We start from the raw sequence: 24,565 nt of genomic DNA, 5'->3' as shown, positions 1-24,565 counted from the left end.
CTGGTGTGTTGGACCACATACGTCGCGGCTGCCATGTGTCCTAGTAGCTGGAGACAGGTAAGTATTGGTACCCTTGGACTGATGGAAAGTGTTTGTGTGAGGGTTTGTATTCCGTGGAATCTTTTGGAGAGAAAGATTGGCCATCATAGTATCTAATCATGCCCCAATGAATACAAGGGATCTTTGTGATGTTAGTGAGGACTTCGGAACGTTGAGTACGAGGCTGAGATTCGCGAATAAGTCCCGCGTGACTTCGGTGGCATAGAGAGTGTGGTCATACGTATGAGCCTTGATAAGACAGTCATCCAGGTACAGGAAGATCATGATGCCCTGGCGATGGAGATATGCCGCGACCACTGACAGCGTCTTGGAGAAGACCCTGGACATGGATGACAGGCCAAAGGGAAGGAGTTTGTATTGAAAAAGGTGAGGTCCTATGACGAACCTTAGGAAGCATCTGTGGGCCAGGTGTATTGTCATGTGAAAGTAGGCATCTTGTAAATCGAGGGACGTGAACCAGTCGCCTTCGTTTAACTCTGGGAAAATAGTGTTTAGGGTTACCATTTTGAACTTGCGTTTCCTGAGATACCTGTTGAGATTCCGATGGTGCAGGATAGGTCTCCATCCTCCCGATTTCTTCTCTGTGAGGAAGCAGCGGGAGTAAAATCTCTTGCCCTGAACTTGGTCGGGCACTCTCTCCATCGCCCCAATATCTAAAAGTCGAAGAACCTCTTGCATTTAAATGTTCTGGTGAGAGGGGTCCCAGAAAAGGAACGGTATTGGGGGAAGGTGGAAGGAAGAGAGAGGAAGAGAATGGAGTAGCCTAATGTTATTAATTCCTGGACCTAGCAATCTGTAGTGATGGCAAACCATCTGTGCTGGTAGGGTTTCAGTCGATGGTGAAATAATCTCTGATTCTGGAGGATACATAAGAGGAATGGTTCACAATCCCTCGATGGAACCGTCAAACTTGCTGCCTGTTGTACTGGGAGTTGGAAGGTCGTCCAGTTTGTCGTCTATGTTTTTGTTGTCTGGGTCTCATACATTGTTGCTGCTGGTCTTGTTGTTGGTACCTGGGTGGCATGTATGTGAATGGTCGCTGTTTAAAGTAAGGAATGTATCGCTTACAGCGATACGGAAGTGTGTACATTCCTAATGTTGTTAGGATGGTCCTAGAGTCCTTGCCGGAGCGTAATACTTGATGGCTGTGTCTACACTGCACCCCTTTTCCGGAAAAGGGATGCAGATGAGACAAGTCAGAATTGCAAATGCAGCGGGGATTTAAATTTTCCCTGCTGCATTTGCATGAACATGGCTGCCGCTTTTTTCCGGCTCAGGGCTTTGCCGGAAAGAAGCACCAGTCTAGACAGGGATCTTTCGGAAAAGGGGTGCAGTGTAGACACAGCCAATCTGTTTTCTCAGCAAAGAGACTCTGTCTATCAAACGGTAGGTCATCAACTTTAGTTTGCAGGTCCTTAGGAACTGAGGCCATCCGCAACTAGGAGGACCGCCTCATGACCACTGAGCTACTGTATCAGCAATGTCTAACGTGATTGGCAGGGCAGTTGTTGAAGCCATGTAGCCTTCCTGAATCAGCAATTTAACGAGCTGTCGTTGATCTTCTGGAAGGTACTGCAAGGCTGCTACCATTTTTGAATAATTGTCGACACTGTGTTTGGAGAGATGTGCGATATAATTTGCCATCCGGAGTATCAGAGTAGTAGAGGAATAAATTTTCCATCCAAACAGGTCCAGTTGTTTGGTCTCCTTGTCTGCAGCGATGTTCTTATGCTGTGGTGCTTTGGATTTTTGTTGCGCTACCTTAAAGATTAGGGAATTTGGGCGTGGTGCGTAAATAAGAACTCCATCCCCTTAGGGGGGATGAAATATTTCTTGTCCGATCTTTTGTGTGTGGGCTGGACCGATGCAGGTGTTTGCCAAATATTGTCCTCAATCTCTACGATTGCCTCATCGAAAGGTAGTGCCATTTTCGGTTTTTGTGATTTTTGGAGGTTCTTCAGTAGGTGATGCTGTTTTTGTTGAACCTCTGCTGCGTGAAGCTCTTGAGATGCCGCCACTCTTTTGAACAGTTCTAGGAACTGGCAAATGTCACCGGTAAGGGATGAGTCACCGGGGAAGACCGCATCGTCTGGCGAAGACGACAAAGTGTTCTGACGCTGGTTGGGCAAGCGGTTGCATCTGTTCTGGTACAGTTGCCTGCACTGGCTCTGATTGTCCCGGAGGAAGCAGCACATCGCCAGATGGTGTAGGTGGTCGGGTAGACGGTTCTGCTGGTGTGGGCAACCTAAAACTACTGTGGGAGTGTCGATGATAACGGCGTGGAGATCTGGATAAAGAGTGCTCCAAAGAGTATTGGCGTCGACGGTAATAGTCTCAATGACTGTGATAGTAGTGTCTAGGAGAGTGGTCTCGTGAGTATCTCCTTCTAGAGCCATGGCGATATCTCAAAGAGGACGATCGTGTGAGCGATCTAGGGGAGCGAGATCTGTGTCTAGCATATGAAGAGCAGAGAGAATGTCTGCTGTATCATGAGGTGAAAGTGAATACCTCGAGGAGTGCCTGTGATCTTCTGGTATAGGTGTGGGTTGTGTTTCTTGTTGGAGTGGTACTGAATGGACTGAGGCTGGTGATAGTGGTTGGGGAGAAAAAAAAAAAAAAAAAAAAAAAACACAGGTTCCGGGTTGGGAGAGGGAGTTATTATTCATCTGGACTTTTGCTTGGCCTTCCCCCGCACGGTGATCGGTGCGTTGCTGAAGGTGTATGCTCCCTCGGTGTAATGGCGTGTGCTCGATGCTCGGTTGGTGCCGGGAAGAAGCTCAACTCCGATGTGGGAGAGGAAGCTGTGAGCGAGGCGGCAGAAGATGGTGCCAGAGACAAATGGTGGGTGCTCGGTGCCCTTGCTCTCGGTGCCCGGGCAGTGGATGCAGCGACCAACGGAGCCGGTGCCTGCGGAGCCTGTGCCATTGGTGTCAGTGCCGGTGAGGATACAGACAGCAATGTAGGCGTCAATATTGCCGGTGCCGGCTTACATTTAGTTGATGCCGGAGCCGAATTTGGTCTTAGCGGCATGGCGGGTGTCAATGCCAGCCCTCTATGACGAGAGGGACTCGGCTCTGAGACACTGCGGCTGGACTTATGCTGCTCGGCCTCCCAGGGTAACCTTGAGCCCGAGAACCCAGGCTTAACACTCCCACTCTTAGATGCAGATGAGCAGTGTGGCGATTTCGTGCCCTTCATTGGGGTCGCTGATGTCGATGGCCTAGAAGGGTCTGCATCACCGGGCTGGAGCGCCTTGCTGAAGAGTAGCAGTTTCAGCCTCATTTCGCAGTCCTGCCTGGCCCTGGCGGTCAATTTTGTACAGTGTGGGCATTATTGGGGTATATGACCCTCACCCAGACATTTTATACACATAGAATGCCCGTCTGACGTTGGCATTGCGTCGCGGCATTGTGTACACTTCTTAAAACCAGGGGAAGCCAACATGGTGAACTGAGGAGAAGGAATTTTTGTTTTTTTAAATATGAGGTAACAGGGGTATATTAAAAGCTAACACTATATAACTATGAACTCTTAACTAAACTATTCACAGGTTTCTGCTGACAAATTGTTGAGGAGAAAGGAGTAGCTCCGCCTGCGACTGAATGGTTAGGAGGAACTGGTGGGAGGCGGATCGTGCGCATGCTCACAAGCGGTGCGAACAGCGTGTGCTGCCGCACATGCGCGGTCCGGCTGAACTACAGCTGATGATTCTCCCAACTGCAACACCGGGACAAACCCAACACCTCAAGTGGAGCACCCACGGGGACACTACCCGAAGAAGTAGTTAGGGATATCACCGTATAGACATGTAAACAATTAACCAATTAACCTAGGCATATCAATTAATCCAAATGACTACACACAACCCTCCCTCTGCCCCTTGCTGCCTCTCTATCAGAGGATGCAAGGGGGGAAAGCAAGAGCTGATGCTTGGGGGGAGCTGGCTTAAAAGCTGGCTCCCAGCACATGCTCGTTCCCGTGGAACTGCCTGCCCCCTCGCCCCACACAGAGGCAGCAGTATGGGGCAAAGGTAAGAGCCAGCTCCCCATGAGCACCAGATCACACACTTCTGCCTCTGCTTGGGATGGGGGAGAGGCGAGCAGACAGGATGATGGAGCAGTCTCTGTCCACGGGGAGCAGTGCGGGATGGTAGGCTGGAGCCAGTCTGCACTGGAAGCTGATTTTTAAAACCAGCGCAGGATGGCAGGGGACTTCCTGGGATTGGGGCCGGGAGCCAGGAGTACACTGGTTGGCAGCCTCGCCCCCAGGAAGTATTTTAGTAACTGCTAAAAATTATTGCAGCTACACAATTACTACAGTACACGATATCAAACATTCCTACTTAAAACCTGACCAAATTACAAGCAACTGAAAATAGCCTCTTATAATGCAAGGGTCGGCAACCTATGGCTTGTGACCCAGAGATCTAAGTATGGCTCTTTTGGAGTTCACTGGGTGTGCACCTGGGGGGCATGCCCAAAATATTGCACTTCACCCACCTCCTCAACAGCAGCACTCACCTTCCTGGCCTGCTGCTGGTGGACTTGAGGGAGGAGCACAGGGGTGTGGGGAGACCCAGGCTGTGTGGTGAACGGCTGCCAGAGCTCAGTGATACTGCAGTTGTTCCGGGATCAGGGCTAGGGTATAACCCGGGCACATGGCCAACAGCTGCCTGAGCTGAAGCTGGCTGCTGTGCAGTGGCTCTGGGGGCTAGGGCTGCAGTACACCCACATACACCCCAACCCTGTGCCCTGAGTCAATCATCCTCAAAGCCCTTGCCCTGAGCCACTCATACACCTCAACCCAGATTCCTGCACCTCCACATCTCCAGCCCCCTGCCATAAGATTTGATAGAAGACAGCCTGAATGTGTGCATGAAGCTGGATTTAACCAGTTAGGATGTAAACTTCAAAGAAATGGTTGGACATTAGGAAAAACTTCCAAACAGTCAGGGTGGTTAAACACTGGAATAAATTGCCTAGGGAAGTTGTGGAACCTCCATCTCTGGTGATATTCAACAGCAGGTTAGATAGACATCTATCAGGGATGGTCTAGATGGTGCTTGGTCCTGCCATGAGGGCAGAGGACTGGACTCGATGACCTCACAAGGTTCCTTCCAGTTCTAGTGTTTTATGATTCTGTGAAATGTGCGAAAAGATGCATCAGCAGAAGTCCCACTAAATAAAATGTCTCCCATACATATGGCCACGAATGGCATGTCAAGAAGCACTGTCGTAGTTGATGCTTGCACTCTTGTGGAATGATCCTGTACTCCACGGGGTTGAAATAGTCCCAACAACTGATAAGAGCATAATGCAACCTGAAACCCACTTAAAAATTCTCTGAGCATAGATAGCCTGTCCTTTTTCTTTCTGCTATAACAAGAAATAGCCTAGAAAATTTCATGAATAGGTTCATCCAGAGCTCTATAGACAGTGAAGGCGCCATTCCTCCTCTTAGGCATGCAGCTTCAGAAAGGCAGCTAGTAAGTGTATGGATTGGTTGATGTGAAAGCAGGAAACCATTTTTGGCAGAATCTTGGGATACAAAACAGGAAAATTTTGTCTCAGAACATAGTGAAAAAGGGGCCCTGCTGTCATGGTCCCCAATTCACCCATCTTCTCATCTTATAGCTACAGAAAAGCAACCGTCATGGAAAGAAAGGGAAGGGAGTAGGATGCCATAGGTTTAAAGAACAACTTCATCAATGCCACGAGGACAAGGCTGAGGTCTCACTGGGAAGCAATCAATTAAATGAGAAGATACATCCACATGAGACCCTTCCAGAGTCATAAGTCAATGGGTAAATGACAACTGAGTGCCCCTCCACAAGGGAATGGAAAAACATCAGTGATCACTACATACATCCTGACAGAGCTGAGAGCAAGCACCAATACCTTCAGTGATAGGAGATAATCTAAGAATGCCGATAGTATCTGTGACACCTTTGCACTAAGCCCAGGCGGTAAAGCTTCCATTCGATTAGGTAGGATCACTTTATGGATTATTTTCTGCAACCAAAGAGGACATCTCACACTGCTGATGAGCATCCTTTTGGTAGCAAAGATGCCCATCCAAAAAACAGGCTGTTAGGTGAAGCATCTGCAGATTAGGAGGTCTGATTTCCTGAGCAGTTCTGGGAACCTCAAAAGCAGGAGAAGTTGCTTCAACACCAGAACTGGCCTGGAGTGCCATCCTGGAAACTGGGCATAATCCAAAAAGTCATATTTGCCAATAATGCCAGATAAAGAAGTGTTTTTCCAATACAGCCATCCTTGGGATTCCTTGCAGAAATCCCAAAATCCAACCATATTCTTCAACATTTTCAGACACTGACCTTCTGAGCAAGTTTCTAGCTGCAGTTTCTTGCTCAATTGTCTAAAGCAAAAAACAATGGCTTGATTTCTATACGCATTTCTGAGATGATAGATGAAGAAACAACTCCCCACATAGAGATTCTTGTCCTTCTAACTAGATTACTTAATCATGCACAGATGATACTCTGGAGTGAGGCCAGTTCTACTATTGGTGGGATATTATTAAGACCCACTGGAATGACTAAGAATTTTCAGATAACTATCCACACTTTTAGCCTTCAGAATAATTTTAGCTGACAGAATACCACGTTAGTGAACTCTAATACCTGCAAGTAAGGTTCAGCAGTGGAAAATTTATATTCAATACCATGATGATGAAAACATGCAGAGAATCAGCAATGTTTGCCACTTCATGTGACAGCTATAAAGTGTATACAGATATAACAGTTTAAATTGCAGTTTCTTTAGATGCCAGGACTTGAATGACAAAAGTTGCTGCTCTTACCATTATAAACCCCACAATTTGTGCTCTGTAATTGTCCAAATAGTGATTCTGAACTCTTGGGTTTAACCTGAATCAATTTAGCAAATCCTTGGAAATTCAGATTAGAGAGAGCAAGAGGCAGAATTAATGTGATGGAATTTGGGTACTACTAAAATGTAAACTGAAATTGCTTTTTAATTTGTCAACACCCAACTCTGTAGTTATAAAAGTGTCTTGAACAACTGCTGATATAATTAACAGCAAAGGAACCTGCATGTCACTGCACTGTTTTATAATTATGAAATTTTGAGATAGCCTTAAAAAACAATGAGCAGTCCTGTAGAGCAAATATCAGGTTTCATAAGGTAAGCAAAGAAACAATCCTTAAATTTAATTTTAGAATGTTGGGAATGTCTCCAGAGAAACCAAGGATTAAATAAACCAGAGATTAATCTTGCTTTTTCTCCTAGACATGGCCCTGACTAAAACTTGATGTACACTGGGAGGCGGGCAATACAAAAAATATCTTGCACCTTTGCTGTTCTTGATCATGGAAAAAAGACTATGACAGCTCTAATAGGTACCGATCTCAGCACCTTCCATGAGCATTACATTCACATAAATTCTCTCCAGCCTCTAAATTTCCTCTCCAGTCTCTAGTGTGGATTTACAACATTTGCACTAGGAATGTAAATGATTAGTCAAGTCAATACTTGACTACTCACTTCCCTCCCCACACTGCTGCCTCTGATACAGAGGCAGCAAGTGTGCGGGGAGGGGCTGAGGGAAAGCAGAAACCCCAGCACTGTCTCTGTGATGCAGGGGAGGAGGAATGGGAAGGCAGAGGCACAGCAGTCTGGGATCCAGCACGACCTGGGACTGCTCTGTCCCAGCTCGCACCGGGTCCTGGACCCACCTCCGCTGAGATACTACATTTTAATTGTAGTAAGAGCTGAGTAGCTCTTACTACATTTAAAATGAAGAGGCACCACAGTCCTGCACACCCAGCTCCTATTACTATTAAACTGCAGAGCTGCAGCAGGAGTAGCTCCTAGACCTAGCACGAGTTGGGACAGAGTTCCTCTCCTCACTGACAAATTGTGTAGCTGATATAAATTGTATCGGTTACACTATTAGTCAGTTACCCACTTCTTAACATCCTTAATCCACACATCATCAAGGAAACAGTTTGTGACAGCTGCTGGCAGCAGCAGGAGACATTCCAATTCTTCAGTGCTGAATGAGGCTTGCCATACATACTGGCATCCATTCCATCATTCCCAGAATTATCTGCTGCATATTGTAGGGAGAGCTCTCAAACAAAGCTGAATGACTAATACCAAAAAGATGATGAAGGGAGCAGCAGCAATATCTGTACACAAAGGCAGAGAAATTAAAGTATTTCAGTAGATTTAATGGAGGCTCTTAAAGGGCTTCAGTAAGAGGGACTGCTTCTAAAACACAAGAAAGCACCTTTCTACTCTTTATGCTGTTGTACTAAGAAGAATGATCATCATCCTCTAATCCTCATTATTCCTTCCAGTTCTCTGCCCACATGTCCTGCTCTCATCATTCCCTTTAGCATCTTTGTCTGCCACCACAGGAACTTAGTGAGACAGGACCTCAACTACTTCTTTCCAACTCGATGGCTGAATCAGTAACAAGATACAGATTGCATGGAAAGAAATTAGTCAGGTCCCTGGATGTGGAGGAGAGGTAGGTCAGGGTGGACTTGTACTTGATTGCATCCTTCCAGGTCACAGCTACCTGAGAAAACTCAAATGCTTGAATCAGTATCTCCTATTGGCTTGCCCCTACAGTCATTCTCCACAACAAAATATCTTGGTTTTATGAGTATCTCCCTTTCAAAAATATAGAAATAAAGCCCTTTTACAGTTTCCAGACATCATCCACCTGGTAACAAACAGGCCAGCTAATCCCAGCTGGGGTTTTTTCCACTTATGCCCATACCACTATTCTCCCTTCCTGTAGTTCATTATTATCCAGGGTCTCATTCATTTTTGCATTTCCAGGTGTGGGGGAGCCTGGAAAATCCTCTAAAGTCTGCAGTCGTCGTTTTATGACCAAATAGTTTTTAGGACGTACCACCTACATTCAATTCAGCAGCTCTACCTGATGAAGAGCTCCTAAAAGAGCTTCTCTGTTTTATCTCACACACCCAACCTTCTCTCCCCTCCAATATCAGAGGCAAAGAAGAACTGCTGGTAATTACTGAGCAAGGATTTCAAAGATGGATGTTCAGATAAACAATTTTGGTGGAAGGGTTCTTTAGTGATGCTCTCACCAGCATCTACGTCCCCTACTCCATTTCTCTGTTGTCTTTTTTTAAAGAAACTGGCCAACTAACAAAAAGCTATGCAAAACCTTCTCAATTCTATATAGAAAACTATTGGATTAGTAGATAATTTTTCCTTATTTACTTGCTCCCATAACACAAGAACTAGGGGTCATCAAATTAAATTAATAGGTAGCAGATTTAAAACAAACAAAAGGAAGTATTTCACCACACAATGCACAGTCAACCTATGTAACTCCTTATCAGACGATGTTAAGACAACCAGGATTTTAACAAGGTTAAAAAAAGAACTAGATAGCCATTGATGGACCTATCTTCCATGAATTTATTTTCCAGGATGGATAGGAATGGTGCCAGTAGTCTCTATGGCTACGTCTGCACAACAGGTTTTTTCCGGCAGAAAATATGCTAACGTGGGACTCACTAGCATGAGTTGTGACATCATTAGCTCATTTTCTGCCGTTTCTTTTTGCACAAGGGGTTTCTGAACAAAAAGAAGCCATGCAGACGTTTCCTTTTCACGCAAAAAGCCCATTTTGCGCAAGATCCTTATGGCTGTCCCGGAGAGATGAGGGAAGATCATTCCCTAGTTTAACAGAATTCTTACTGTTAGCATGCATTTTCTGATATCCAGACTCAAGTCACACAACTTTGCTCAATTTTATTCCATTTATTTCTGGTCACATTCAGTGGGATAGAGCAATTGCAATACTAGATCAGATCAACAGTTCACCTAGTTCAGTGGTTCTCAGACCTTTTGTCCCACAGCCCACCAAGCTCAATGCAAACCTTTCTGCAGACCACCAGTTGCTAATGGAAACTCGCTATTAATTACATAATTATGCCCGAGTCATTTTGCTAGTGCTGTAGCTAGAGAGAATGGATTAATTTAACCAGTAAGAAAGAAAATATAAATTTAAATTCTTAAACAGATTAAGCACTTTAACTTTCTCATGTCAGTTTATCAAACTTCATTTTAAATAATCTGTGTCCAACACAGAGGGTTTCCATGTTTTATTTATTTATGGCAGGGGTGGGGAACCTTTTTTGAGTTGGGGACCACTGACCCACAGAACAATCAGTTGGAGACCACATAAGTGAGAAGCAAAAAAAGCCTCTAAAAAATCCCTCAACCCTCACTGATGTGGCCCCCAACTGAAACACCTCACTCCTCTTACGCTCGAGCCCCACAGAGGGAGAGGGAGGGACAAGGAATAGTGAGGTTCAGGGCTTCTCATAGGCCAGGTTTACTCTTCTGGGGTCCCAGGGTTAGTGGATTTTGTAGACCCCCATGGCCTACAAAATGTGGGATTCAGTTTGTGGGACAAGTCTGCCAGCAAGTGGGATAGGAAAGAGAGTGAAGGATCTGAGTGGGAGATGGGGTTCAGGAGGAGGTGAGGGTGCCAAGTCTGGATGGGAGGTAGGCCAGACACTCTGCTCCTGCACCAAGGGGAGCAGACAAGAGCAAGGGGAGCTGCTGGAGCACTTGGGGAGGGAAGCGTTTAGCCAAGAGGGAGACTGCAGAAACAGGCTGGGGATAGAAAGTCTGTCCAGGGGGGAGATGCAGGAGCAGGGTAGGTGTCTGGCCAAGGTACAAGAGTAAGTGAGGGTGCAGTAGAAGGCAGAGGATAGAGTGTCCAGGTACAGGTGAGGGTGCAGGAGCAGGGTAGGGATAGTGCGGGCTCCTTGCTGAGGAGAGTGGGAGGGGGAGGATTGAGCCACAGTTTGAGAACCACTGACCTAGTTTAATAATATAGTATCCTATCTCCAACATGCCCAACAAGAGATACTTCAATGTTGATTACAAGAACCCTGAAGTTTGCAATTATGGAGCATCCAACGCATAAGGAAAGTCCTCTATCACTTCCTTTAGGATCTGATTCATGCCCCCAAATGATTAGCAGTTTCTACCCCTTCCAAGCTTTAAAAAAAAAGCCACTTTATTACTGTAGCTCTGGATGTTCTCCGTTTCCATGTAGATACACAATCCTGCTAATTTTTCAGACTCAGTGGTATTTTATGGCAAGCAGTTCCACTGTTAATAGTGCACTGCACTATTTTTCCTTTTATCAGTTTTCAACTTGCTGGCTTTCAATGTTACTCGGTGCTCTATCGTTCTTGCTTTGTAAGAATGTAGGAAAGAAGGGCCCAGTCTACTTTCTCTGTAGCATTATTTTGTATGACAGCTTATTATATTCTCTGTTATTCATCTCTTCTAAGGTAAACAGTCCCAGTCTTTTTAATCTCATCATATGTAAGGGGTTTTTTTTTTGCTGCTGATCAGTTTTCCCTCTGAACCTCTGCTGTTTCTGCCATATTTTTGCAACAGGATGACAACAACTGTACACAAGCTGAAGGAAAATGTGCTATTGATTATGCAAAATGTGCCAAAAGTTTTTTTTTTTTTTTTTAAAAACATAATGACCTAGGTTTCTAACAAAGAAAAATGCAAACACAAACTCAAGTGTAAAAACCTTCCCTACACCATGTGTTAGTGACACTTGAACCCTACACTACATTAGGTACCTACAATTTCTGCAAAAATAAAATGAGCTGGCAGCAGCATGTCAGTATCTTCTTGGATTATATCTGCACAGTGTTAGAATACAAGAATGGCTATACTGGGTCCATCCAGCCCAGTATCTCTTCTTCTGATAGTGGATGAAGCCACTACCATCAGAAATGTTCTGGCCTCCAGCTTTTTAATGTGTTTCCCACTCCATCTATCTTTCAATACTGGTACCTATGGTTCTGTGTAGTTGCCTTAGCCTGGCATAAGGAAGAATGCTCAGTGCAGACGGAATGTTCTGAAATGTTAGCAGTAAGACTCTTGCAAACTCTGTGGAGTTCAGTACAGCTTGCACAACATGATCACTGCCAAATCTGAACAAACTTCATGGGGAAAAACACAAAACACTTCACTGACCACAGGAAAAGGTCATGCTCCTGATACAAATCACAGAGCATTAGAAATCTTAAAGGTTAGAAAGCTTTTGATAACGGGAACTGCTAGACAACTATACATAATGTCACTCCACTTGTAATAATGGTATTGTATTTTCAGTATTATTTTAAATCCCATTACTTATACATCCTAATGTCTTATTTTCTTTTTCATCACTACTAAAGGTATTCACTGATTGTCCACAACACCACCAAGAATTTATTCCCAAAACTGTTACAGTTAATTCTGAACCTATGAAGGTGTACCAATAGATCAAGTTATTTTGATATGCAGTACTTCGTATTTGTCAACCCTAAATTTCATCTGCCACTGTGCAAGCCCACCAATGGAGGGGACAAATGTGGGAACTCCTGGCCGCCACCGCTGCTACTGTGGCAGCAGGTGGAGCCCCAGTCCCTTTTGAACTGCCATGGGAGCACCCGAGTGCCACTCTGCACAGCTTTGAGGACTGGAGGAGGGACCATTGCCATGCTCCTGGTGGCGCTGAAGGCTGAATGCCCTTGGACCTACCCCTTTTACCCTCTGCCTGGCCCTTTCCGGGAGTGTGAAGTAGCCCCTCCTCACCTTGCCCAGTGGCACACAGTGGCTGTCGGCCCCGCTGCCATTGTGCTATCCACTCACCTAATTTCTTTGTTCTTTTAAGTCCAGTCTTCTTCAGTCTCAACTAACCTAAATAACTGTGCTCATTGTTGACATTTTATTTCCTCACTGCTCACTTCCTCTTCCATATACCTTTTCATTTTTCATGTTTATATTTATCATATTTGAAGAGGACACATCTTAGTCATCTTTTAACTAAGCTACAGATATTTAACTATTTTAATCTCAATATAAATCACTCCTTCCAATATCATTCATATTACTCCTCTCTGAAATTCACTTTCAGTTTGTTTGCTTGGCTCTCTACCTGTAGCGAGATATTGATGTATTACCCTCATGGCTTCCCCTAAACATGAGTAATCAACTTACAAAACCCACAAAAATTAAATGAAATCAATTCTCTTCAACCCAGCCATCCGGGAGACAGTTAACCTTGTATTAGCTCACTATGATCTCTTGGAGAGAACCTTCTCATATAGTAAGGCTTCAATGCCCAAGCATGACCTCTTTGCTCTAAAACAGCTTTGCTCCCCTCATTATGCAGGCAGAGCATAAAACTTATCTAACTGTAAGTCAACAATTTCTATTTGATGATCAAGTACCCAAGAGCAGTGCATTTATATGAACTATTTATATTAGACATACTGATGCTGGCACATATGTACTTTATTAATACAAAGATTAGCCACCCCCAGTATTACAGCCTCCTTGTCAGATCCCCTCCCCAGCCCATACTCTGCCCTCCCCCTCATCCTCACCCAAGTTTCCATGCTCAATGGTCAGTACCACTTCATCCATCACCAAGGCCCGAAAGTCTAGTTCCTCTTCACAGCACTTGGCCTTGAGCGCCCTCAAGATCTCCTGCTGAGGGTAGTCTTCCCTGATACGACGATCTGTTAAGAACCACAGCCTGGGAGCAACTGAGCTGCACATCTTGATAGAGTAGTCTTGCAACCTCTGGGGTCTCCTTTCAACGGAACTCTAGGTAAGGGGGAAGATAAGAAGTCAGAATATGAAGGTTTGTGTGTCCATGCTTCCCATCACACCTCAACCTCATCCTTGTACACAACGCTCTGCCCCGGGTCCAGAGAGGAGGGGAAAAAAATGTATCTATATAGCATATCCTATCCAAGGAAAGCAAGACGCAATTAATATAAGCATTCATCAATCTTCCCAGCTATCTTGTCAAGACATTCAATATTATCCCAATTTATTGATGGAAAAATTGAAGCATACAGTGATAAAGTAACCTGCCCAAGTCAATACACTAAGCCCATGGCAGAATCAGGACTCAGGTCTTAGTCCCAACTCTGTTCCTCAGTTAAAAGGACATCCTTCCTCAAACACTGAATATATCAGCAGATTCTAACCCATTCCCACAAGAGCTGAAAAGTACTGAATTCATATTACCTCAAATTATAAAACCCACAGCCTCCTCATTCCACATTGTTGGTACAAATAATCCTGCCAGGTGACAAGTAGCACCATATGGCTTTGCACTGTTGCTGCTCCCCATGCCGCTTTGGATACATAGAGGATGTCAGTCTCTAGTAACCTTTTTACCACCTGCTGACATCATTCAAAACAGTAAAGCAATCAAGAAAAAAGGCTGTATCACTGAAAAATCCATTCCTTTGGTGTATAAGAAACCTTCCTTGATGAATATGAGGAAGCATGAAGTAAGCAGCAGAATTAAAGATGATCTGCTTTCACTTGTTCAAGTATTAAGTTTCCTATTCTCATGGATGGCAAAAAAGGAAAAGAATATTCCTGAATATTATCTGAAGCAGGTTCCATCTACCCAAAGACTTTCCCTATGCTGAGATTTTCTCTGGAAACACCCATCAGTGGCCAGAAACTGTTAGAAAATGTAACTGTAGACACGCAAAGCTGGTACTCACTTTCCCAAACAGCAGGATGAAATTAAAACTGGTCATTTTCATCTGCTATTTGGAGACCTGCGTACAGCAAGAAAGTTGCCAAAAATCGTATCAACATCATTCTACTGCTATTTCTTTGGAAACTTAGGAACCTGGGCCTCACTAGCCGGCAATTCTGCAGCTCTGCCCTACTTCATCTTCCGTATTAGCCTCTGGGAATTAGGTTAAGGTTTCCTTCTATGGCTAGCAGGTTACTGAAGCTCTGCTGGCAGCATATTAAGCACTGGAAGAGGATATTTAGTTCAGAAAGAGCAAAATATAAACAGCAAAGGAAAAGCCAAGTTCAGTAGGTTCCTTGTCAGTTTAGCCTTTCTGCTCTCTACAAACATTTCCTTACTAATGGCAGACAGAAAGAAGCCACTTATTGTCCTCCTCCTTAAAAGTACGCTATAACCCTTAACCAGGCAGACATACCTTATTTTAAACCAAGCCATAAAGCATCAAATGTATAAAAATACAGACGGACATGTTTTGATTTTTAAAACTATTATAAGTCTGCAGCATGTATTTCAAGGGGCTTGTATATACAAGGAAATTAGCATACACTAAGCTAGGGTGTGAATTTAAAGCACACTTGTAACTCCCACACTAATTCCCCATGTGGACACTCTTCCTGCACACTAAGAATACACTCAGGCATCTTAGTATACTTTCAAAGTGCATTAAGCTAATATACAAACAAAGGCACTCTGCAATGAGTGTCCATACCAGTAACTCCAGTCATCTGAAGAAGTGGGCTGTGCCCATGAAAGCTCATGATACCTTCTACATGTTTTGTTAGTCTTTGAAGTGCTACCAGACCATTTGTTGTTTTTTCCACACCAATAAGTAGTGTATATAAATTAGAGATGTTAGATATCATGTAACTGAATAGTTGTATAACCGCATTAATTCTTGGCGGTTACATGACTATTCGATAGTCTCTGGGGTAGGAGCCAGCAGCCAGTGCACTCCCAGCACCACTCCTGGGTTGCCCCCTGCCATGCCTTGCTGCTGCCTCTGATACAGGTTAAAAACCAGCTCCCTATGCAGACTGGCTGCCTGCCACTCTGTGCTGCTCCCTGTGATATAGAGGCAACACTGTGGGGTGGCAGCAGCCCCTGTCCATAGGGGTCCAAGCTCCCCACGGACAGGGACTGCTGCCACAGAGCAGCCTCTGTCGATGGTGGGCCCAGGCTCACCACAGACAGAGGGTGCTCCGTAGGATGCCGGAGCAGCCTCTGTCCACGGGGAGCTCGGAACCGCCCCCCAGACTGGGGCTGCTGCCATGAACCAGCTTCTGTCCACAGCGAACCCAAACCACCATGGACAGAGGTTGCTTCACAGCAGCCTACCCTTCCCATTAGAGGCAGCAGGGCAGGGAGGGAGCAAGCAGGGGCTTTTAAACTGGCTCCCCTCCCTCTATAGGAGGCAGCAAGGACGGGGAGGCAGGCGGGTCCACAGAGACAGCACGCATGGACAGCCTGCCTGAAAGCTGATTCCTTGTGCATATCGGCTCCCACCTGCCCCCCATCCAGATTTATCAGTTAATCCTGTAGTCAATTATACATTGACATCTCCAATCTAAATTAACAATTTTTCTCTATAGAAACAAACCCTACATTTCATCCCCTTGCCAGTATCAAAACAAGTATCAAGTACTCTCACTTGTGCTTGTTTCCTACTGCTTGCCACCAATTTGCCCCTTAGTTTCTCTGCCAAAAGGAATCTCTTCCTTTCACTTCCCCTCTCTCAAATCTCTTCTTCCCAACCTAACACTACTTCCATCCTTGAACACTGCAGAGACTCAGCCGTCTATTTCCTGATTATCTTGGTTCTTCCTTTCTTAGGAACAAGCATAGGAGTGGGAGACTTCAAGTTCTCATGCATAGATGTAATAGGACCAGGAAGGAGAAAAGTCATCTAGATACTGTCACATATATATTAAGATGATGTACACATCAGAAATATCTTATAACTAATTTGTTTACATTGCAAATTAGTTTGATCTATGTAAACAACAGATATAGATCAGCCTTCTTTGAAGCAGGACTTTCTTTTTCTACGGTATCTTTCATCTGAAGATCTAAATGTGGTTTATAACATTTAAACATTATAAATCACATCCTTGTAAGGCAGGTAGAAAACAGCCCCAGTTTACTGACTGGAACACAGAGTTAAGGAACTTGCTTAAGGCCAGAAAACAAATCAACCAGTAGAGATGAGGAAAGAACTTACAAATCCTAGCTCCCAGTCTTCTGTTCTGCCAGCATCATAGCACATGATCACCACCTGTTTCACAGTCTAAGAAAGTCATGCAGGGGTGTAAAGATATCTTATCACCATTATTTTAGCATTCTGATCAGAAAGACAGTCTGGACAATTCAGCTTCAAGCTCTCATTAGAATTCTTAAAAGTTAGTGTCATTAGGAACACACCGAAAAAAAATATAATTTGTTCCATTAACACCAGCATCTCAAGAGAACTGCCCATATTCTCAATAATATTCTGAGGAATGTCTGCTTCTCAAAATCTGTCTACACTTAAAGGGTTGCAGCTGCACTGCTGTAGTTATTCAGTGAAGAAGCCACCTACATCAATGGGAGAGCTTCTCCCACTAGGGTAGGTAATCCATGTAATGAAGAGGCAGCAGCTATGCTTACGAGAGAAGGTCTCTTGTCAACATAGCATCGTCTACACCAGGAATTAGATGCCATTACTGTGAAAAATCCACTCCCAGAGCAACACAGTTATACTGACATATATTACCAGCGTACACCAAGCTTCAGACAGCTGCATACAGCATCAGCTTTTAAGTAGAATATGATTTCCAGATCTCCTCCCCAGAAACTAACCCCACCCACCATGATCTAACAGACACAGACTAAGATAACGCTGCATGTGTGTTAAATATTTTCCATAGTGTCTATGGGAGTACTAATTCCAAAAATCCATGTATGAGGGGGAAAGGGAAGCAGATGATGTGTAAACATCTTCCGATATTAGGATGGCTGAAAAGCCTTTGCACTGAAAGCCACAATTTCCAAACTGGAAACAATCAAATGCTCGACCCACTTACCTGATCGAAAGTGACAACAAAAATCCCATTAAGGACCACAGCTAACTCAATGCCAGTTAGACTATCTCTGCAATCAGGGATTGTATCTGCTTCAGAGAGATTAAATCAGTCACAACCCTCCAGTGATTTGATTATGGATAGTATGGTAGTGCATCTCAACCTTTACCTCTAGCAATGCAGTATCTCCATGGACTATTGTCAGCCAACAAAAGGAACAACTGTGCTAATCTATTTTTTTGTTTGTAATGTGAAGAGTTTTCCTTTAGCAGATGAACTGAGAATCCAACAATTCCTACGGCACAAATTGAACAACCATCAAGATAGTAACTCCTTTAGGTATTACTGACAAGTGACTGAATTAGAATCAATCCATTGTAGAAGTAAACTGTTCCATAGCCTTTTTCCCCAATGTGCCACTGTCACAAGAGTCCGCTGCATTTTAAATAAAAACACCAACACACTTAATTTATTCTGTGAAGGAATGCTGAATGAAATTCCAGATGTTTCACAACATTAGGACTGCACGTCATTTAGATTCCTCAATTGGTCTGGCTTGTGATCTGCGGTTATGGTATATTCCCACTGTCTGCAGAATAGTATGGGGGGCACAAGATACTGGAGAGGATCTCTCATTAACTCTTTTCTAGTCTTTTGGGTTAGACTCTGGTCTCAATTACATCCAAAGCTACTCCAGAGTTATTAGTAAAAGCTAATCTTATTTTTAATAGATCTCAAAGTCTATTTGAGCCTTATCAGCTCAGATTTGGGGGCTATAATGGTAATCAAATCTTATTCAGAAGGTGGGAGGAAATCTGATCATCCCAGGGAGAAGGTGATCAAGAAAAGAAACCCCACCCACCACACTTTACTACGCACTCCCTTGTTTCTGATTTATAACAAATTCTTAATACTCTCGTTAGCACATTATTGGGGAGAGGAAGGTTATTTTACTTTCCCCCAAATCCTCATGAATAAGCAGATACTGGACTATACTTTAAACAGAACAGATGCCTGTTCCATGATGGCAATTTCTACATTATTTCAAGGCCACACCTTAAGACAGTGGGATCAACAGCTACAAGACTGGCAAAGGACCTTTGCGAGACTGACATAAATAGCAGGAAGGAAGATAGCTAGCCCATGATTGCCATAATAATTCTGATCAATGTCAGGGATGAGATAAGGTGGGACAGTTAGCAAAATGCCATCCATCATACATTGGTGAAAAAGACTGTGGCTGAATTTCAGAGTCATTGTGCAAGGGGAGCAGAGTCATGATAAATGACTACATTATGGAACCAGAACTGCTCCCTATGTCATGCTGAAAAAAGAACTAATCAAAAATATTTTAAATTGAAGTACAGGAAGTAGCTAATTCTACCTTCTGTGCATATAGATACCAAGGCAATCAGCACCTAAGAAAAAAAACTTACAGAAACAGTTATGAATCAAGAATTTAACCAATAGGATATTCACAGATAAGGACTTACTTAAAAAATATCTTTGACCATTTATTATATTACTAAAAAATAAAACCAAAACAAATGCAACCCACCCTCATGTCACTACATAGATGCCTAGGGACAGCCTCAAGGAGTAGAGTTCCTTTATTACAGAAATAACAATTAGTTTCAGAGGGGTAGCCATGTTAGTCTATATCTGCAAAAACAATGAAGAGTCCTGTGGCACCTTAAGGACTAACAGATTTATTTGGGCATAAGCTTTTTACCCACGAAAGCTTATGCCAAAATAAAACTGTTAGTCTTTAAAGTGCCACAGGTCAGCTCACTGTTTTTAAAAATTAGATGTTCTTATAAAAACGGCAACATGTACCAACATGACTGCTTCAAGGCCTTTAGAGAAAACAAAAGACTACAAAAAACAATGAAATTGGGGGGGGGGGAATAAAACAAAAATCCATGGTATCCTGAACAGCAGTTTAATCCATCCATCACTCCTACACATCATCTGCCCTCCCCATATACACATTATACAATTTTTAAACACTGCAGGCAGGTGAATCTAAAACACACTTCTTTGAAATCATAAGCACTGTATTCATACACCCTTCTTCCCCATCTCCTTTTGGTACTTGTAGATTACTGCAGTCCAAGGAGGAAGGACCATGGTAAGCATATTGTGTGGTAAACAAGACTACAGAATAAAAAAATAAAATCATCTTCCTTTTTGCCTCCTTTACAGTATGCCCTCTTTCCTGCAGAACCTCCTCCTACTTTTATGGGCTCAAATCTCCTCCCTTCAACTGAGTAATCTTAAAGATACCTGCAGCCCATCTCACACAATTCCCTCACACACAGACATATCTGCCCCCTCTTTCCTCATCTCTCCAAGCTTGCAAGTAGGGGAGAACATTTTTCACCCATACACCACAGTTCCTGATCTTCAGCGAGTAATCTATTCCCTTGCCTCCCTGCCTTAAAAAAACTGATATTGGTCAACATTAACTCCCCACCACTACTTGATCTGTAAACATGTTATATCCATCTCATTTCTCTCAGAGACTCAAAGCTATTACACACCTCTCTAGTGTGCACATAAGGTATAAATTCTACACTGTCTGAGGACAGCAGGCTTCTGTCCTTATTCCATAGCAGAGTGGGTGTGTGATACACCTCCCCCCCCAAAACATGTACATAACCATTTCTCTCATCTCCCTTCCCCCACCCTCTTCTCAATATCTCTACATGTCTCTCTTGTAGCAGTGGGGGAGGGGAAAGAGCATCCAATGAATTAATGTGGTACAACTTACCAGAGGACTGGGGAGCAGGGGGCAGGAGATGAAGGGGTGTGAAAGACTGGTGCTTCTTTCAGTGCCTCCAATAGCTGGTGCTTCAGTCCCAGCTCTCCCAGTGAAGTGAAGGCTTGCAGGTAACCTTCTTTCCTTGATGTCCCCTGAGAAGAAGGTGCTAATGAAGTCCTCTCAGTGCCTTTCTGATCTGCACTCCAAGGGAGGGAACAGTGTCCTGCTGGAGCCCCCAAAGCCAGGAAAGGAGCGACGAGGATTATGTTCTCCTAATACAACAATGGGTGATGCCTGGCGTCTGCCCCAGGGACCAAGGTGTGCTGGGGAAGGGGTGGGGGTATTAAAAGTGATTCCCAGCTCCTCCCCCCCCCTTGGGGGAGAGGAGGGTGGGCAAGAGAAGATAGGATATTGATGTAGAGCTGTGGCGCCCTGCGCAAAATAGATTCAATCCAATAAGCCCCTTGCGTCTCTGCTTCCTGAGAACTGAACCCCTAACTGTCTGGTCTGGAATCACCAACACCTATGGAAAGAAAGATTTATATTAGACATAAAAAAAAACAACCCAACCTATTGACCAGGAAATCAGACTGTAACCTGGAAAAAAGAAAATGACAGACACAAGATATGAAGAAAAATCAGATGGATATAATTTTAGGGAGCGTGACCTTAAGTAAAATAATTTATATAAAATATACAAAATCAGAAGTCTTAATAGGGAACAAATGAGGTTACCCAAGGGTAACTGCATTCAATAACAGGTATGTCAATACAGGAAGAAAATTCATGCTTTATATTTTATTCTACACCCTTCAAATATCACATTTTGAAGCCAATCAAGACACAAAATTATTAAATTAACTGAACCATGTTTAAACTCAGAAGCATGCTCATGTGAATGAAATCATAGCCCCATAAAGCCTAGTGGTTTCTAAACAGAAGCAAATAACCAAAAGATAAAATCCATTTCCTAAAGATGTTTGCTTACATAATTTAGTAAATTTAAATAGTGGAAGATTAATGACTATTCAGCACTTGAATCGTCTTTGGCACTATGTATCATACGTGAATGATGGCAGAAGTTAACAATAAAAAAACGAATATTAAAATAAAAAGAGTCAACTAAAGAGAAAGAAACCCAGTTGAAAGGATTTTGTTATAAGAGTATAGGATACACGCTTGTACGCATTTTAGAACCATACAAACACTCGCCCCCGCATTTTTGCACCCCTTTATGTATTTTAACATGTTTACACAGTGATGCATGTGAATATACAGACTGCAAGCACGAGTGTGTAAATGCAGATATTATGGTACACGCACAACCACCACAGACAGAGAATTCTCACAGCACACGAGTCTGGGGCGGAGGACACAGCACGAGTTCAAATGCACGCCTGAAGAAACGTGGTTGTTTAAAGTCACAAACCTGGCCGCTGCTTCTGTCCTCCCGGGCAGCACTGCGTGTGATGGTGGGAAAGTTGGGGATGGAGGTTAAAATGCTCCCCGTCTCCGCCAGGCACAGTGTAAAAGATACATATGGGAACCAACTAAACCAGTGAAAACCGGAGGGTGGGACGTGGAGAGGAAAGAAGAATAATCCCGAAAAAAGGGGCCACTAATTATCCCACCCACCGAAAAAGAAGCCCCCGAGCAAGCCCCCGGCAATCGCTTTCGCCGGCAGCGCCCCGAATTATTCACGCTAATTAGGAAAGCTAATCAACCCTCCTACATCATCCCCCAGCGGCTAAGCAGTTGAGCTCCCCGCCGCACACGCCCCGGCCTTCACACCCGCTAAGCACCGAGGGGAAAACAACAGCCGCCCCCCAAGAGCGCGACCCGCCAAGCCCGCGCCCCGGGCTGGGGGAGGGCGCTGCGGGAGCCGGGCCGCTGGCGGGGCCAGTGGAGAGTCGCCCCGCTGCGAGCAGGAGTGGCGCGCGCGGCGACGCTGGGAGACGGGGTGACGGGCCGCCCCTTCCTCGCCCCCTCCCCCTCCGCTGTCTCCCTCCCCTTCTGACGGACAGAGGGGAGCCCGGCCTCGGCTGTTCCTGCTGAGCCCTCCTCCCCCCTGCTCGTGCTGCGGATGCTCCAACCGCAGAGCCGCCGCCGCCGCCGCCTCCTGCGCTTGCTGCTGTCCGACTGAGCCAGCTCAGCCCGGGGGAGTGCGCGAGGCGCCGAACGCTAACATACGAAAAGGGAGGGGGCGCGAGGCTCGGGCAGGGGACCGAGGCGGCCGGGTGAGCACGCGCACTGGGCAAGAATCCCCCCTCAGCGCAGGAGCGGCTCGCTGCTGCTTCTTCGGGCTGCGCGAGACGCGCAGAAGGGCCGGCCCGCCCCCCTCCTCCAGCCCGCGCTGCAGCGAACAGCTCACGCGCCACAAAGCGGGGAGAGGGGGCGGGATTAACCGTCACTTTGTGCCCTGGCCACTTGTGCCCCGCCCCGCCCTTCTCCCCAGCGGTAGCCCCGTGTTACTCGCGGCCACCCCGCCTCTCTGCCACGGGCCTGCTCTGAGTGTGGGGCACACCTGGCCCCCCAGCGTGCCGCACACCAGTCCCGCTGCCTCGCAGCCCACGCCCCTGCATGGACAACACCTGCACCACACCAGCCCTGCGGCCCTGACATAGCACAGACACAATCGTCCTTACCCCATAGCGTGCTGCCATGTCCCCACCACCATGTTTAACACAGCCAACACAGAGATTGGGCCACATAGACTCATAGGCTACGTCTAGACTGGCCCCTAATTCCGGAAAAGTGATGCAAAGCAGGTAAGTCAGAATAGGGAAATCCGCAGGGGATTTAAATATCCCCCGCGGGATTTAAATAAACATGTCCGCCGCTTTTTTTCCGGCTTGGGGAAAAGCCGGAAAAAAGTGTCTAGACTGGCCCGATCCTCCGGAATAAAGTCCTTTTCCAGAGGATCTCTTATTCCTACTTTCAGAGATCCTCCGGAAAAGGGCTTTATTCCGGAGGATCGGGCCAGTCTAGATGCTTTTTTCCGGCTTTTCCCCAAGCCGGAAAAAAAGCGGCGGACATGTTTATTTAAATCCCGCGGGGGATATTTAAATCCCCCGCGGATTTCCCTATTCTGACTTACCTGCTTTGCATGACTTTTCCGGAATTAGTGGCCAGTCTAGACGTAGCCATAGGCTTTAAGGTCAAAAGGGACCTTTATGATAATCTAGTCTGACCCCCTGCACAATGCAGGCCACAGACTCTCACCCACCCCCTCCTAGAATAATCCTCTCACCTATATCTCAGATATTGAAGCCTTCAAATAGTTTGAAGACCCCAAGATGCAGAGAATCCTCCAGCTGTGATCTGTACCCCATGCTACAGAGGAAGGCGAAAAACCTCCAGGGCCTCTGCCAGTCTACCCTGGAGGAAAATTCCTTCCTGACCCCAAATATGGTGATCAGCTAAACCCTGAGCATGTGGGCAAGACTCACCAGCCAGAAAACCAGAAAGACAGAAAACCCAGAAAACCCTCAGGGCTGACATGGGCATGACACACAGAGACACCCAACCCCCAATGTCTGACAAAGTAATACTGTTGGCAATTAATGCTTCTGACACACCAAGCAGAGCAGTCAACCCCTTTTCCACCAGTATGTGTAACACACCTGTCATGCTCCTCACATCCACATTTATGATTCGCCTAATAGACTGTCTACCCTATAGCTACTACACATATAACACATCTAACATAATAACTGTCCTGACCCATATCCCCAAAAATGAACACACTAGACATCCTTTCCCATCACATGGCACACCTAAGGCATCAACTGCCTTTTGTCCGTATGCATGCTACATTCCCACTAGGGCCAACCTATACTCCCAACATGTTGTCTCAGGCCCATTCATACAAATGTAACATCCGTATCCTTTTATCACGTGTAATACATCCAATACATACTGCCCTTCATTCCCTCACAGGTGTGACATGTCCAAAACGTTATCTGTCCCATGCTGTCTCACATGTGAAACATCAAATGCACTGCACTACATACACTTAGCCGGCCACTCATGTCTAACATCTAACACACTATCAAATCCAAAT

General features: G+C 45.1%; 1 protein-coding gene across 18 annotated transcripts in view; it reads right to left on the bottom strand.

Moving 5' to 3' along the window:
• RIMKLB (ribosomal modification protein rimK like family member B) overlaps positions 1-22,868 on the bottom strand; it is an 89,647-nt gene extending 66,779 nt beyond the window's left edge. For all 18 annotated transcript variants that reach the window (XM_014571955.2, XM_075902146.1, XM_075902109.1 and 15 more), the window contains exons 1-3: positions 21,932-22,868; positions 20,512-21,025; positions 13,502-13,724 (exon numbers count right to left, since the gene is read on the bottom strand). In XM_014571955.2, the coding sequence (XP_014427441.1) occupies positions 13,502-13,676 (175 nt within the window). In that variant the 5' untranslated portion in view covers positions 13,677-13,724; positions 20,512-21,025; positions 21,932-22,868. The remainder of the gene's footprint in view (positions 1-13,501; positions 13,725-20,511; positions 21,026-21,931) is intronic.
• Positions 22,869-24,565: the final 1,697 nt, after the last annotated feature.

This window comes from Pelodiscus sinensis, chromosome 1, assembly GCF_049634645.1.
Source record: "Pelodiscus sinensis isolate JC-2024 chromosome 1, ASM4963464v1, whole genome shotgun sequence".
Taxonomy (NCBI): Eukaryota; Metazoa; Chordata; order Testudines; family Trionychidae; genus Pelodiscus; species Pelodiscus sinensis.
This window is presented reverse-complemented; position numbering and strand designations above follow the sequence as displayed.